General features: G+C 31.9%; 1 protein-coding gene across 3 annotated transcripts in view; it reads left to right on the top strand.

Moving 5' to 3' along the window:
* LOC147078296 (acyl-CoA Delta-9 desaturase-like) overlaps positions 1 to 18,039 on the top strand; it is a 63,936-nt gene extending 45,897 nt beyond the window's left edge. The window contains exons 1-5 of one of the 3 annotated variants that reach the window (XM_085958370.1): positions 3,305 to 3,406; positions 3,670 to 3,897; positions 7,115 to 7,245; positions 8,919 to 9,124; positions 16,635 to 18,039. In XM_085958370.1, coding sequence (XP_085814496.1) covers positions 3,675 to 3,897; positions 7,115 to 7,245; positions 8,919 to 9,124; positions 16,635 to 17,139 — 1,065 coding nt within the window. In that variant the 5' untranslated portion in view covers positions 3,305 to 3,406; positions 3,670 to 3,674 and the 3' untranslated portion in view covers positions 17,140 to 18,039. Of the gene's footprint in view, positions 1 to 3,304; positions 3,468 to 3,669; positions 3,898 to 7,114; positions 7,246 to 8,918; positions 9,125 to 16,634 lie in introns of those variants that run through there. The other 2 variants (XM_085958361.1, XM_085958352.1) reach the window with 2 other exon arrangements.
* Positions 18,040 to 18,464: the final 425 nt, after the last annotated feature.

Genomic DNA, 18,464 nt, shown 5'->3' with positions numbered 1-18,464 from the left:
GAAGAGTAATTGCCTGCTATTTTTTATACAATGCGATCTGTCATTTATTATTGTAAAATGTATATTTTTTCTCTTCAAAATAAAACATTCGCGTGCCATATGTTTGCTACCACTGCAGTAGACGCATGTTTTCTACATCTTAATCATAATGATATTGATCTATCTGCGTAGGTATGATTTTTTCTGGACCACATTAGTACACGGAAAATCATTATATCTACTGAACCATAATAATGACATAATACATTTTAAAATACTTAATTATTGGACTCTAAATTGGACGATGATTAGAGATCACTTCGTAACTGGTAGATAAGCTGCGATGAATTAAAACGCATCATGTGAACGTTCCGACGAAATAGTGCGTCGCGAATCACTAACATGCGTTTTATTTAAATGCTTGATCTATACACATCTAGTGCATGTGCATCGTAAAATCGCATTTATGTTGGGTACTTATTCGCAAAATTTAATGTTGAAATGATGTAGCTTATATATTTTTTTTCCATATCTAACAAGTACTGCATAGCGTTACCGAATTCCCAAAGAGTATCAATAATATATTTGATAATTATGTTTATTACACTATAGAAAATCATTTCGTAGAAAAAAATACGACAACTTGAACATCTGCTGGATTCGCGTCAGTATGTTTTTCCAATTAAGCTACGGGCAACTTAGTTAAATACGACGATTTTAACTAGTAGTTGTTACATGAAATGCTTATCGAATTGAGTCATCATGTTGGCTATCGGTTTTAGTATATTTAGATATGGTAGGTATCAATTAATTCCTTAATTACTATCCGACGCCGCAAATCACTCCATTATTTAGTTTTTATAACGTAGATACTTAGACTTGCTAATAATTTAATTAACTTTTTATTTTATTCAACGAATAAGAGACACGATTTGAGAACGTATTAAAAAATAGTTTATGTTTATTATTGTTTATAATGATAAATATTCTGTTTTATAAATTTAATGACGAATTATATAAATAACAAAATGCGATTTGTATTATTTTATAACCAAAGCATCCATTAAAATTGACGAAGATGTTGCATGCCTTCTTTGGTAAGTAGACGGCACCGTATTGTAAGGTTGAAATGAATGTCCGTTTGAATAAATGCAATGCGCTGTACGACCGCCATCTTTAGATTAATAAAGCCTGAGCATAACTTTTTGCACAAGCAACCAGTGGTCCACTTTTCAGCTGTCAAAATCAGATCCCAGATTGTTTGACATATTGATTCGCCCTTTCTCGTTTCAAATTGATTATAAAAAAATTCTCAAATCAAATATATTATTAACTATCAGTATTATTAATAAATAATATATATTCTTGTTATTCATCAGCATTGTCAAAGTTAGACTAGTCCTTCACACAAAAACCGGTGGTAATATCGATTTCCAAAAAATATGTAGCATTGATCTATGCATTACATTTGTAGAATGTGTGTTAATGTTAGTGAATTATTTATCATGTAACTTATCTATTCAAATCAAACCATTCTGTGTGTGAACACGACAGACGCGCCATCATGAGCACTCTATAGAACAATGTCAGGCAATGACTGTACAACATATATACATATACAACAACGGGAGGGGCAGAAAAATTAGGACCAGTCGTTGTGAATGTACCGGCTTTCTACTTGAGTCGGCAATGGCTGTACCTATAGGCCAAATATCTCTAACGAATATATTTTGTGATTCGTTTAATTTCAAATTTTTACAGACGATTAATTTAAAATAAAAATTTATGTACATCCTATATAATAATAATGTATTTAATGATAGTTACCCGACAAGTATATTATACTTAAATTAATTATCATTAAATACATTATTAGATTCTTTGTTAGAATACACATTACAAAATCGACGGAAATCGACAATTTATCCGTGACATTAATAAATGTATTGTGAAAATATGTTCATACCATATTAATAATTACAACAGACTTCTTGCTGGGAGATGCGAAAAATGGGTATCTAACAGAAGAAAGTATAAGTAGCATCCGGCTCAAATCAGTCTTTACTCAGTCCATCATAGGCCTCCGGGCACAACACACGCGCATTACACACTCACACACAGCTACATTTCATGTAACCGACTAAAATATTTATATATAAAATATCATAATAATAATATATCAAAAGTGCCCTGACGTGTTTTACTGGTCACCTATTACACCAACCCCATAATGGTGACCACGACATGATCTTAACAATATGAAACCATTTATAAAGTTTATATATTTAGAGATTCACATTTACGGGGTTAAGTATATGAGAATCTGTTTAACATTTATCATGTTTAATGCACCCAATTGATTAGAATTTTTTTTTTTTTGTAAATAGTAGATACTTAGGTAAATAAGGGATTTTCGCTAGAAATACTAATTCAATGTTTGCTTATGATATTATTCATATTCTGGAGTCTTCTTTTTGGTTGAACGATTAGTAAAGGAAAAACGGGTTGATTGTAAAGGGTCAAAGATTTCCAAGTTCTGGTTAATTTGTTTTTTACATGCAGTGTTTCATTAGCTGGATTTTCCTGATTTTCTAGTATCAGATTCATTATTACATGAATAATTTTTGCTTCAATAAATCAATACAAACAAGTCGCCTAGAGTCATAACTCACATTTTGTGAAGTGATTACAAAGGCAATAGTAGGGTATCACAAGTTACTTTAAACCATGTTAAAATCGTTGACAAAGTTGACTGTTGGTGTCATAACTCACATTTTTCAATGAATAATGTGAGCTCTGTCACCAAGGTCTTTTTAACCAATCAGGGAGCTCTATTTATCATAGTGCTGTGTGTGTGTGCAGCCTTTATCATATACATTGAAAAAGAGTAATATAAATCGACTCACTAACTCATTAATATTCAAGAGAGTTCAATACTTTTCTTCTAATTACAAAAAAACAGTGCTCTGGTGTTTTTTTTGCGATTATCTCAAAACTTGATTTTTGGAATATGTAAGTTTATGTCTCTAACTAACTCATAACGATAAATGTCATATGATAACCTTATTATATTAATTTATAATAATAACAGGTTATAAAAAATACTTCTACTCCCTTTGGTATACAAAATATTTAAATACTCGTATTTCGTATTTATTAGTAGGTATATTACGATCTAATTTGGTGTTTTTTTAGTGCACTTAAGTTGTTAAGATGATATTATTTTATATGGACCAATTAATTGTGATCATTCGACTTTTAAATTAGTTTTTTAATTCATTCAGTTTTATTATTTAATTTTTTTCCAGTTGGTTATATTAGACTGTAGGTGAGGTATCTCTCTCATTCCCATTGTGGCATCTAGTGTATACGATACAATTCCAAGCTCTATTTAATCATTTCAGTACTTGTCTTCCGCCTCAGATCGGTACATAATTATCTATGATAATTTATATTAACAAAACATGAATAATATTTATAACTCGTCAGTAAGTTGTCCTTTAGAACATTTTCGTTTCATTCTTCAATATTAAAATAGGCAGAGTTTTTGATTAAGTTACTAGCATTATCAAAGAAAGCTCGTGAAAGTTTTACTAAAAATGGTATCATTTCGTCGCAATCACCCCTGAGTATAAACTTTCAAAATTAATTAGCTACAAAACCTAATTGAAAATTTTCTTTTCGTTATAGTAACCATGCCGCCCAACTCATCAGACACCACAGGTGTCCTCTTTGAAGACGAAACTTTGGAAGTGGAGCCTTCTTCGTACAAAGGGATTGGTTCGCACTGCAAAGCGGATGACAGGAAAATTCAACCCGTCTGGAGGAATATAGTTTTATTCGCATACCTCCACATTGCAGCTCTCTATGGAGCATTTTTGTTACTAACTTCAGCAAAATGGCAGACTGATTTATTTGGTAAGTACATTTAAATGAATATCTCAACATAATAACCATTCATAAAATTATTATCATATTAATATCCTATTTGAAAATGATCTGCTTTTCTATCAATCAGGCTACGGCACGACATTATGAATTAAGATCGTCACGATAACAAATGGACTCTTAATAAAAAAATATTCTCTTAGTGCGCGAAAAGTTTTATTTGACAAGAACTTCACATTTCATATAAATTCATTTGTCAAAATAATCTACAAAGTAGTAAATTATAATTAAAATTTACATATTATTATCTATTTTGTAACAGTACAATGAAAATATATTTTTTTTAAATGTATGTTCACATAAACATGTGTTCAATTACGCGGCGGATATTGAACAATTTTATTGTGATAGTTATTGGTTTTGTTTCAGTATGTTACTTAACTGTTTGCGTCAAATTATATAATGCAATAAAGGTAATAAAATGTTAATTAAGTAATACGAACGAATTAACATCATTTTCCGCAAATAGTTTACTACATTGCAATAAATGCACTACGATTGAAATTCGCAATATTGTGCCACACCCTGACGGTAGAGAACCTTCGAACTATATCTGAAGCTATTTATGCGCTACACATGTCCTGCCCACGGAAGTCGTCTGATCTAGATAATATATGGCTTGTGATGTTTTCTTTCATGTATAATAAACGTATGCAAAAAATAGTTTCCAACAATATCCCACATTTTATCGACCTGAGTTGTGTTGCAAATTTTTTGCATCGATAATGTAGTGACGTGCTATGTAGTTTGTATTTGAAATTTTATTTTTCTGTATAAAATTGTACTTATGTTTTTTTTTTAAATTATTATTATAATGTATTCTCTTCTTTTCTCTTGTGAGGGTAATATTGGTTATAATGTAAATCTTAAGCCGTGTCCACATTGGCAACAAGTTGCTGGCAACTTCATTAAACGTTCATTAAAATAATTTTTGGTCAAACAAATTTTGATAATTATCGTGAAGTTTAACGAGGTTGCCAGCGTGGACGTCTTGAATATAGATTTGTTATGTACACAATGTTTTTTTTTCTTAAACAAATAAATACGAATTATTATATTGTAGAAGGTTTCTTTGGTTTACATAAAAGTTAGTTTTCTTGAAAGCAGCCTGTTATGAAATAGCACAATTATCATCCAGAGTCGATCCACTGCTAGATGAAGACCTCCCCTAGCTCTCTCCACTCTTATAGGTCCCTAGATCTTTGGTGTCACGTACATCCACCGAACTTTATGAGCTTGTCAATCCAGCGGGCTTAAGGGCGTTTCTGTGGGCATTTAGTGCCCCTTGCGTACCACTGTATGAAGGCATTTATCCAGCGGTTGTCCATTCAACGATGTCCGGCCATTTTATCCGCTCACGAACCTCTATCACATCGATTACTCTTGTTTACTTCCTTATACATTGGATTCTTTAGTGATCTTTACGCGTTATGCCCAATATACACATTTCCACGCCACATTGCGCTACTTTCTCTTACATTAAGAATCCATGTTTCACAATATGCATATGTAAGCGTTGATAGCACACATCGGTTGAACACTTTACGCTTAAGTTACGATGGGAAGTCACTTTTGAAGATACTATCCAGGCGCCCAAATTCACTCCATGCCAGTTTAGTTGCGAACAATCTCGCCATACATAACGCCGTCAATTGATATTTATTGTCCAAGATAGGCGTAGTTGTTGACTCGCTCGATTTCAATTTGATTGATGAGGATTACCTTTGATTCAGCAAAGAAGTTTAGCATTACTTTTGTCTTTGAGAAATTTATATTTAAACTTACATTGCAAACTCGTGCGTCTAGTTCTGAAGGTCTTCTGGGTTATTTGCAAAGACAAACATGTCATCAGTAAAACGCAGGTGACCGATGGCGATTCCACTATTTCCCAGTCAAGTCGCCTGAATAGATCTACCAGAGTATCAGTGAATAATTTGGGTGAGATGGTGTCTCCTTGTCAGACACCCTCGCTGATAGGAAACTTGCAAGACGGCTTATGAAGCTTTGCATTTGCTGTTGCATATATTATATAATATATTATATTAGTACAATAATGATAGCCCAATGTAATATAATATACCAATAGTTATTTAGAAAAATATACTAAATTCCAACGTTATCATATGCATGACGTGGAAACTGGCACGTCAAAATGTTATATCTTATGTTATACTAAGAAAAACAAATAAAGAAAATCAACTTTTCCACTGCAATATAGACCCCGTAAAGCCGGGCTTACTCAGTGTAGTACATGACTGTCTCTATGACTGGATTTTACTCGCTCCGTTGTGAACCACACATACAGTACCTACCCCACAGTTGAAGCTGTTATCTACTTGCCTTCCAGTTACGGAGTCAGGTGGTTAGGAGTAGTGATTTTTACCTTGTCGAGACCCCGTTTTAAAAACTTTTTACGATGCTTGGTTGTTTGTTATGGGATCTATATATTATCAACAATTTATTTAAAATATAATATATAAGTATATTATTTTATAACTTACCGAACCGGAGTAAAAATGTTAGTTAAGGCGATACCTCTACCTACCAGAAGCACCTAGCGAAAAAATACGAAGCTTGCAATTTGAGACATATTTTTGATAATTTATAATTTATACTGTATTAATAAATAAAAAATGTATCTGAAAACATTAAAAAATATATTTTTTATTTTTAGTTAGATATAAACTTACAATAATTGTAAAAAAATGTTATAAAATGTGAATTTGTTAAAGGACCCCATCTTATTATGACATATTATTTTATGGTCATATTTATTATTATAATTTAGTTTATTACGTTTTCTATGATATATCTAACAGATTTTTGACATATTCATTGTTTCATTATTGTTTTATATTTATTTTAAAATCATCGATTTTTGTAAAAATATTAATGTGTATAACTTGAAGTTCTTTTTATTCATGTCAGATCGAGCTTCAATATTGGGACCATACCAAAATAAAAAATAAAAATTATATTTTTTTTAATGTTTTCAGATACATATTTATTAATTAATACAGGTTAAATTGTGAATTATCAAAGAAATGACTCAAATTATAAGCTTCGTATTTTTCCGCCAGATACCTACCTCTGGCAGGTAAAGACTTTGCCTTAAGTAATATGATTATTTTTGGAAAAATTAAAATTATTACTTTTAAAATATTTTTTGTTTTTTTTTTATTCGTAGCATTCGCCCTGTACATCATGTCGGGCTTAGGAATAACAGCTGGAGCACATAGATTATGGGCTCATAAATCCTATAAAGCCAGACTACCACTGAGGATTTTACTGACAGCATTCAACACTATCGCATTTCAGGTATTTAATTTATTTCATATTACACAATAATTAATTATTCAACTAATATTCGATGCATGCAAGAGATTCTTAGCTTCTTTATTTCAATTTAATCATTGTTAAGTACACTAGGTATTTCAGCATTATTCAATTTAGGATACCCGGAAGCTATTGGTTCAATGTCAACTTTGTTCAAGGTCAAGTATCTACACATAAATTGAAAGTTACATTTTTTTAAGAAGAAAGCAATTACTGTGCGCCTTCTATATATTGACATGTACGCCATAACGCTGTTTGCGATTACATTATTACGCCAAACACTTTTTCATGCTGGTGGTTTTGCAATGCTTTTAGTTCCAAAAACAACCGCGATGACGTGTGTGTCTCGATATAGAAACCGCAGTTTTCACAGTGTGTCATCTTTCCTGTCATTTAAATATATGAATATAGATATGTGTCGTGGCAATAAATAAACGACCTTGTCAGCAGGGCAAATGAGGCGGTTTTACTTAAATATACATATAAATTATCATGCAAGATCCGTCAGAGATACATGTGTTCTTACAGCGCGTGTAACCACGTTATGTCTATGGCATTAAGGGCTACCACGCACAGTGATGGCTGGCCGCAGCGACGCGATGCAATAGGCAATAAACTGCCAATCGGCGGGTTAAACTTACTACAGACGTTGCGAAATACGTATAGCCCATCGACCGGCCGTTTATGATCTAATCTAATGCATATCGTCGCTGTGGTTAAGCCATCGGCGTGGGTGGTGACCCTGACTGTCACAGAGGGCTGAAAAGTGTCTCGAAACTCAAAATATGATTCCAACAGTAACATCATTTCCTAGTATTTAAGAGTTGGTGCGGTAGTAAATCTACAACAATATAATTATTACAGAAACAATTTAGTATAAAAGCTGAGCCACAAAATAGTTCTGACTTTAATATTGTTTTTTCCATCAAATATAAACGTACCTACAATATATCATTATAATTTTAATTTTTGTATTGTGTAGTTTTTTGTTGAATATTTTTTTTCATGGAACCCCGTTTGAGAAACGCTGTCATTGAGTAAAACAACCCAAATATTACATTATTTACTTTACTCATACTTTGGCGTAGCTAGAAATTAGAATAAAGAAATAATTTCATCTGATTTTATTGAATTAATCATATAAAATATGAAAAGTGATCGAGCTAAAACATAAGTATTTTTTTAGGAAAGTTTTTAATCAAGCGTTAACCGTGTACCTATTTTTAGACCACACAATACATGTTATTTTTTTGTTTGTAAAAAACTCACTTAATATAATATAATAATATATAGGTATGTATAAAAATTTCCAATTGAATGTTGAAACATTAAGTGAACCGCACGGCTTAAGCGTTGGACTATAACGCCGTGTGTCCCAGGTTCGAAACCTGAGTCTGGCAAGTACACTTATTGTTTTTCAATTTGTGTGTGAGTCAGAGAATGGACCTACTATGTTAAGAAAGTGGCTGACATCTATGTCTGGTAAAAAAAACAATATCGTTAATACAAACCTCTACTCTGTGGAGGCCCATCTATGATCCTATTAGGATCGGACATGGTCGATTTTTTTTTTTTTTTTTAATTTTAACTCTGTCATTATTCACACTAATAATGCTATACTTTTGAGATGATAATACGACGTTACATTAATGCAGGATTCTGTAATCGACTGGGCGCGAGACCACAGAATGCATCACAAGTACAGCGAAACCGACGCTGATCCCCATAACGCCACAAGAGGCTTCTTCTTCTCCCACGTCGGATGGTTGCTGTGCAAGAAACACCCTGAGATCAAGGCCAAGGGTCACACAATCGACTTCAGTGACCTCTTTGGTGACCCTGTCTTAAGCTTCCAAAAACGGTAAGAAAAACAATAACAAATTATTTTATAGTCGATACGAATTGAATTTGATTAGTATGCATCTGGCTTAGCGATTATGAATATTAAAATTTGACGGTAAGGTTGCCAAAATAGAATGATAATAATATATTTATTAAACATACTGATAATATAATTATTATACTTACGTTAATATATTGGCCATTGTATATACCTATTATATAAAGAATATACATAAATATTTAAAAGCACTTCAGATATTATATTATATCAGTTAGTAATAATTAGGGCAATTAATATTGCCTTAATTTAAAATACAAAAACTCGATAGTCAACATAAACGCAATTTGATAAACACTACATGTAAACTGGTTAAATTCGTCGTAATTAAGTATGATGCCCGTAGTTTAATTGGTTAAGGCACATTAGCGCGAATCCAGTCGTTCAAGTCCCGTCGGGTGTCGTATTTTACCACGTTTTTATTAGCTCGTGTTCTTGTTTGTCCGGTACAGATATTTTCTTGTGTGTCCAGTATAAATTTTTTCTTGTTTATCCAATCTTGCAATATTGAACAATGCATTCTTTTAATACTTTTAGCCATCTTCAAACAGAATTGAATTCATTTTCAGTTAATTCTATTTTGTATGGAAAGTTATTTCGGAAAAAAAATCGTTGTTAAAGCGTCAATTACATTGAGCTTCTTTACGAGCTGTTTATTGGCGAATTTACAATCTGCCTGTAAAGTCGCCTAGTGTAATCATCGAACAAGCTAATAAGCTGGTTGTAAACACTCTACCGAGAAAAGTTGAAAGCCGGTCAACACGCTACACGCCGGCGTGTGGGCCTACTGCGTCTGCGCAGTAGAGCGCAGTAGCAACCTCCCGGTAAAAAAACGAACTACGTTCTGTCAAAATAGTCGCTGGCTTGTGGCTTCTCAGCGAAGGGAAAGTTTTGTGTGTAATCATCAAATCGCAGTAGCTGAATCACACAGCTTGTAAAGAAGCTCAATGTAATTGACGCTTAAGGGGATTCTAGCAACTAAATTATTAATATATACGTGCGTTACTATGGAAATCAATATGAAATGTCAAAATGACATTTCAGTATTCTATATTTATTAATACATAGAATTGTTAAGTTTATATGATTCAACAGAAAATTTAAAAACGTGGTAGATATATAAAAGTTCTTTTTATCTTGTAATTATTTTTATCTAATTGGTAGGTATATATCTGAGGTGTTTTCAAATTATGTATATTCAATATGTAGTTCTTTTAAGATAACTTCGACATCTTTGTATTTGGCCATTGAAAACTAAAGATTTTATATTCTTTTACATATTACATTCTCCCCGCTCAAGCGTGACATACGTGAGTAACGTACGCGCTATGACATATCGGCTAATATATAAAGTCATACCCCCGGCATAAAGATTTCCGTGTCCTATTCGTAGACATAGGTAATTCGTTTAGGATGTTTAGGTCAATGAAAGCATTATTCAATATTAGTTGAGACGGCTGTTATTATTGAATTCAGGTGAACGTTTCGATGACATTTAAATTATGAAAATAAATGCATACTGAGCATTCGTTACGTTGAAAGGTGAATGCAGTTGTGAATCGGAAATGAACTTTTGGCGGTATTACTAAGTCAAATTTAAATATTTTGTTATTGGTAATTTTTGGGTGTCTTCCACATAGTTGACATCCCATCATTTTCTGTATCTTTAATTCATGGCCCCCACAAAGGGGGGGGGGGCTGACAGGACTCTAGTCTGGGGGCCCGGGCTCAGGAAGGGCCCGTCGTGACGAGTCGACCAGATAAGTGAGATAAACACAGATCACAAATTTGCTCTAATAGTAAAAAAAGTCGCTATTTTGCTTCAATGATATTAATAATTTTAAAAAATTTGGTTTTACGATGCAATTTTTAACTGTGGGCCGATACTCGACAACTCCATAATTCAAATGGATGTACATATATTAAAACTACAAAAAATCGCTAGAAATACACTTTAATTTTACCGCGTACGCCATTTGGAAAACGCTACTGCAGTGCGTCAAACTGCCTTTACCCTTAGCGATAGGTAGGGGGGCCCGCCAAACATCCTAGCTTGGGGGCCCGCTTCAGGATGTGGGGTCCATATTTTTAATTCTCATCTTCCGTTGTCACAAAATTTTTGATTACTCAGTTTAATTATGTCATATTTTTTTTGTATACTACCCAATTCGTTAAATAAAAATACTTGAAAATTCTTGATTTAAGTAAGCATAATGGTCTACTGCAATATTATATTAAAATACTTAGTTAATTCTTAAAAAAATAAGTTTATAATAAATAATAAATATTATGTTTTAATCATCACAATGTATCTGGACCCTTTCAACAAATAATTAATGCGTAACATCATATTTAGACGACCCCTTAATTCAGGCTTGGGTAAACTACGGCCCGCGAACTTTAATCATATTTCTGAACAACGTTTACGTTTTTACGCTTTTTTAAAAATAAAATTTGAATACCTACTTATACATGAATAATTGCACCGCCGAGAAAAAAATCTGTAATTTTTACAACACTTTTGATTCGGACAAATTCGAACAACTTAAAGATTATTTTTGGATCAATCTGCATATTTGAACAAACATTTTCAATTATGAATAACTCTTTACGATCAAGCATCGCCGATGAACATTTAAATGCATTTTTTTAGAATCTCAACTACAAAATTAACACCTGAAATTAAAAAAAATGTTGAAAGATGTAAAACAGTTTCATTAATACATTAATTACATTATACTATTAGAGAATTTATTTATTGTTTTATGTTGAAATTCCTTTTTCATGACCATAAATAATGTAAATCTAAAAATAGTATTTTACTTGCGGCCCGTCGTCCATTTTATATTCCTAATGTGGCTCTTTATCCAAAAAGTTTGCCCACGCCTGCTTAATAATTGTAAGTATTGTTTACGAAGATTGCCGTAAAAAATAGTTCAATTATTGCACAAAAATTTCATAGAATCGATAGAAACCCATAATTCAATTCAATATTTGTGATACATGGCCCTTTTATGGTTGGTTTTAACGTTGGTTTTTTTTTCTATCATACCTATTTTATTTTAAAATTAGAACCATTTTCCCATTTCTATTAGGTAATAAATCCCCGTTTGCGATAAATATATGAAAAATAAAATTGAACATATCAACAGTCTTTCATTAGATACTAATAATATGTAGTTACTTAATCAGTTTATATCGGAAATAATAGGTCAATACAAATAATAGTATTATGTAAAATTTCTCATATATAGAATATGAATAGAATTTAACGGCCCCATAATGGCCGAGTGATTACGCTTCAGACTTATAATGTCGGCGGTCCCAGGTTCGAGTCCCGCGCCTGGAAAATCCGCATGTTGTTTTAACTCAGAGTATGTACCCAATAGGCTTTAAGCAAGTGGCTAACATACATTTCTAACCTCCCAATTCTTATGATCGAACATGCAAAAAAAAAAATAATATGCATGATATTTGTGATTAATCTATTTTTGTTATTATAATATGACCTGTTTTGTTGATATTACCTATAAAAATAATTTATAATATCTTGATAAGTATTATATTATTTAAAAAATCTTTTTGATTTCCTAAAATATTGCAGAATTAAAAATAAGTTTATTTGTATATTTATTGAATTATTTAAAAAAAATATTATAATTATAAAATTGATAACACAGTAAAATCGCGTGACTGCTTAGTGTTTGTTGATATTATTACTTATTAAGTTATTTATTACGGTTCATATAATTTGTGATAGCGTCACTAATACCCAATAAACAAATTATTATTTAATTTTTAAAACAGGTGATCATGACGTGATTTCCACGGCACGATAGTTTAAAAAACACTGATTGATATGACTCACATACATGGGTTGAATGAAACAAGATAAAACAGAACATGATATAAAAGAACATGACAGAAGTCAGAACAGAAAATGAATAAACATAACCTGAAGAAATAGAACAGTGACAAAACAGAACAGCCAGTGGAAAAATAAAACATTCATCTTTGTCGTATCTATTTATTTACTAAAAACTTGCAAAACTTAAATTTATAAGTATTTAATATTTATAATCACTATATGTTGGCAGCTATTTGGCATAAAAATCTCAATTTATCTGCTTGATTTTGATAATCATGCACAACTCCTCAGAATTATTAAACTCATTATTTCGTTGTACCTAGTCACCAAAGCACTTTGAATATATTATATTGATTAAGACAATTTAATATACTTAGCTTGCCGGTAACATTAGGTTGAGTCCCGTTTAATTGAGGCTTTCCAGCGAATGCACAAATTATATAGTTTGATTTTTTACGGCGTATTGAAAACCTGTGTTATTGAACATCTATACAACATAAATTATAGAGATATGACAATTTAAATATTAAATGTTATACTTTTTCCTGAAATGTCATAGTTTTGTTTATCGGTATTCTATTTTGTCACTGTTATATTAAATTTCTTCATGTTCTGTTTATTGCTATTTTGTTTTGTCACCGTTCTGTTTCTTCATGTTCGGTATTTTGTTAAAAGGGCAAATCAACCATTTTAGCGAAATTGAAATTTTAATGAAAAAACAATATGTATCTCACTAGCTTTGTTGTGTAAAAACGGCCAATTTGTATTTCCACAGAAAAGTACTTAAAAACGATAATCGTAAGAGCGGATATCCACTTAGTGTTACGGATAAAAAGCGAATGTGATATATTAGGCCTATTATAAAGACAGTATTATTTCTAAGCTTTATTATAAACTTGTTTCTACATTTATAGTCGTGAAAAGGTAATTAAGAAATAAATTTCAAAAGTTAAAAATTCTCCTCCTGTAAAATAGCATTTTGGTTAATTCGCCCTGTTTACAAAACAACGACGAGTTATGTTTATTCATGGAACCGTACAAAATGAAGTCGCACATTACTTATACTAGCTACAATCACAAATCGCAAGAAGTACTCGTCAAAGTTTAGGAACAATTTTGAGATGTTGATATTTCACGTAGGGTGCTTAGGGGTTGCAACTCTATTAATCAACGGCGCGTTCAAAAGGACTAGACCTTGTGCCATTGCTCCTTTAGCCATAGAGTAAATCCGGTGCTGCCGATGTAAAAAGAAAATGTATATTATCATATTTATACTGTCGTAAATATTACAAAGTCAATGATGAAATTAAAACGAAACTACATTAATAATTAACTTGTATTCAAATTAATTATTCCAGTCTTCTGATATGTCCGTTTAAACGACTCATTGTATTGACGGTCTTTAGCGTATGAATAATCAATCGGAATAATAGCGAATTGATGTTTAACTTAGGAATAATTACATTGTACAAATACGATGAACTCTAAATAATGTAATTCCATTTTTCAGTGAACAATGTTAAAGTCATGAATAATTAAATCGTACTGTATATAACTATTATAGAGTGTTTTACTAATTATTATACAAACTGACGTTTGTCGGAACTAGGCAAAATAGAGTACGGTTTTAAATCTCAAAATCTCGGAATCCCAAATTTGTTAATCACAAAATCTCTATGGATTTAAAATATAGAAATTTCGGCATTCGCTTTCATAATATGATTTTCATTGGAATCAGGTTCTTTGTACGGTACAAATCTTGCAATCGATTTTTAGCTAACTTCCCGACTAGCTAGACATTTGAAACTTAGAATATATCAGAACACGATGCCAATGCATTTTTTAAATACTTTTAGTCATCTTTAAGTAGAATTGAATTCATTTTCAGTTAATTCTGTTTTGTATGAAAAGTTATTTCGACACCGTTATTGGTTGCTAGAGGGGTACGGGGTCTAGCAACTAAATTATTAATATATACTTGCGTTGCTATGGAAATCAATATGACATGTCATAATGACATTTCAGTATTATTTCTATGAAGTACAAATTTTTTTGGTCGTTTAAGCTGGTCAAGTCAAGTTTATATGATTCAACAGAAAATTTAAAAACGTTGTATATAAAAAGTTCTTTTTATCTTGTAATTATTTTTTTATTATCGATGTTTCACATTACATTGCTGGCGAAGGAGGATGGAGGCTGGCTCTTAAGATCCGACATAATTAGTGCACATTAAACTTTGTCAGTCATACGTATTTGTTTTCATTGAACTAAGACTACACATTGCAGATAGTATTGGCTAGTTTTTAAAATTCAATTAAACCGTGCGTAAATAAAGCCACATTATATAATAGTCAAAAAATTTCCGTCCAACCGTATTTAAAAAAAAATATTATGGTTTGGTAAGGCAGAGTTTAATGAATTTAATAATATTAATACTAACCATCACTATTTATAATATCTTAGTTCAATGACAACAAAGTAGTATGACTGACAAAGTTTAGTGTGTACTATTTATGTCAGATCTTAACAACTTACCTCTATCTTACGCCAATGATGTTTTTGAAACTAGCAATTTTCTTTACATTTTACCATGTTAGTAAAAAAACATAGATTAATTCAAATGAAGGTCATAATATATTATGAAAGCGAATGCCGAAATTTCTATATTTTAAATCCATGATTTTGTGATTAACAAATTGGATGGGATTCCGAGATTTTGGGATTGAAAACCCACTTTTTACTTTGCCTAGTTCTTACAAACGCCAGTTTGTATAATAATTAGTAGCCTACCTCCACCCCTCGCTACTGAGTCATAGTGTCTATCAGTGGCGAAGGGTGGAGGTAGGCTGTTAAGATCCGCCATAAATAGTGCACACTAAACTTTATCAATCATACGTATTTGTTTTTATTGAACTAAGACTACAATTTATAGATGGTGCTAGTTAGTTTTTAAAAATAAAGTAAGCCCTGCCTAAACCAAACCACAATAGTTTTGGTATACTTTCGGCGATACGACAAAATTGTGCACACTTTTTCAGTCATACATATTTATTTTCGTTGGATTAAAAATACTTATTACACATATTGTCGGCTTATTTTTTAAAAATTCATCAAGCCATGCCTATACCAAACCGTAATCGATAAAAAAATATTCTTCAATCTATAAAATATGCAAAGTCATGTATGATTTAATTGCATAATTCTAGATATTTTATAGAAATACCAGTATTTTTGACTATTATCTATTATGGCTTGGTTTTAGCAAGGTTTCATTGAATATTAAAATTTAACCAACACCATCTGTAAACTGTTGTCTTATTTCAATGAAAACAAATACGTATGATTGATAAAGTTTAGTGTGCACTATTTATGGCGGATCTTAACAGCCTACCTCCACCCTTCGCCACTGGTGTCTATACTCTAGAGACGCCGGTGATATCCACTATGTATACCAATTTTGAAGCAGTATTTTATTTAACCTGAGATTTTGGAGATATAGTGATTGTAAAATTGGGTTGGTGTGGAGTGAAAAATCAGAATCCTAAAGTGCATTTTTATATGAACTTTATCACATATTAATCGATTGTTTCCGTTATTTATTAGGTATTACCTCTTCTTGATGCCAGTGATGTGTTTCGTCTTGCCAACTGTTATCCCGATGTACTTCTGGGGTGAAACCTTATCCAACGCCTGGTTCGTGGCCACCATGTTCAGGTATACGTATGTCCTCAACGTGACCTGGTTAGTCAACAGCGCTGCCCACAAGTTCGGCAGCAAGCCCTACGATCGCTACATCAGCCCTGTGGAAAACGTATCCGTCGCTGCCGTCGTCCTGGGAGAAGGATTCCACAACTATCACCACACTTTCCCTTGGGATTACAAGACCGCTGAACTGGGTGGATATCCACTGAATGTTACCAAAGCTTTTATCGATTTCATGGCAAAGATTGGATTGGCTTATGAACTCAAGACAGCATCTCGTGATCTTATAGAAAAAAGGGTAAAGAGAACAGGGGATGGAAGTCATAATTTGTGGGGTTGGGGTGATAAAGACCAAGAAAAAGAGGAAATTGATTCCGCGTTGATAACGCATAAGAAAGATAATTAATTGATTTTTAAATTACCATATATTTATTCAGCAGGTAGCCAAAAAAGAATGTAACAACAAATAAATACCTAAGAGAAACAATTTTCAATATTATAATCGTATTCTTGCAGCCGCTTTAACTATTAACAACTTTAATACACCACAATATTACTTAAAGAACTTCAGAGAATCAGTAGGCAAAGCATGTCCCATGTTTAATAATTTTAGCCGTCAAGATTTAAGTAACCATCATCTGAGGGACCCAGGGAATTGGGGGCGGGGTTGATGAAAATTTTATCTCAGAATGAAATCGATAATTTTCAACAAAGTGGTTTTTTAACGTTTTTGGCGTAATTAAGACAGGGGAGTAAAATATTTTGTTATTAAGGGTGTCAATGAGGGTTGGGAACGAAGGGGTAAAATAACTTAAATCATATAACGTCATTTATGGATGACTCCTTACTGTAATAATAAACTTTTTTAATTTAAATGAAAATATAAGTTTTAATCAGCGTGTTAAGATTTATAAATACTTATTAACCATATCGATGAGAAGTAATATCTAAACATTATGAAGTATAACATGTTTAACGTAACTACATCACAGGGCGGGCAAGGTTAAATTATTTTAATCATTAAAGATATTAATGTAGACAGTTAGAGCGGTAGCAAGAATACAAGATTATTGAAAATAATCGATGATGATTTTATTGTAATAATTTTGAGCCAAGAAGCAATTATTTCTTGATGACGAAATTTATGCACAGTTGAAAGAAGTTAAAATTGATTATGTAATTAAAAAAGTGAATCTAATTAAGTGCTATAACAATTATTATGGAATATAAGAGAATAATGCGTGTAAACACTCCTTTACTCTTAAATATGTGAAACAGAGCAATGGTAGTGATTTATATGTATCTGAAAAAAATAAAATAAAAGCAATAATAATAAAAATCAAATTACAATTTAAAACAAATAATGTACTATGTGCCATCAATAATACCTTTAGTACTTAGTCCAAACCAAGATACATTTTAGCCGCAAACAAATGAATGTTGTACATATAAAAACTGTTCGACAAATATTTTTGTTTTTTGATAAATGTCATGACAAACTAGCAAGTGTGGCTACCTTTCGGTTTTTTTTAAACATAGTTTAATATATATCTTGGCTTAAACCAGTGTTTGTCAATCTTTTTACGCCTGCGGATCACTGAAAATAGGAGAAACGTTTTGCGGACCCGTTAACGCAGACATAAAAATATTATCAATTTTGCGGTATGAAACGACTGTATTGCAAAACAATAAGTGCAAGTGAAACGTCTGGTCGCAGTTGATTTCGTCACT

This window comes from Rhyacophila brunnea, unplaced genomic scaffold (assembly GCF_057557595.1).
Source record: "Rhyacophila brunnea isolate RB1 unplaced genomic scaffold, BYU_Rbru_1.0 scaffold_11, whole genome shotgun sequence".
Taxonomy (NCBI): domain Eukaryota; kingdom Metazoa; phylum Arthropoda; class Insecta; order Trichoptera; family Rhyacophilidae; genus Rhyacophila; species Rhyacophila brunnea.
The sequence above is the reverse complement of the archived record's forward strand: the minus strand, read 5'-3'. Positions and strand labels throughout refer to the sequence as shown.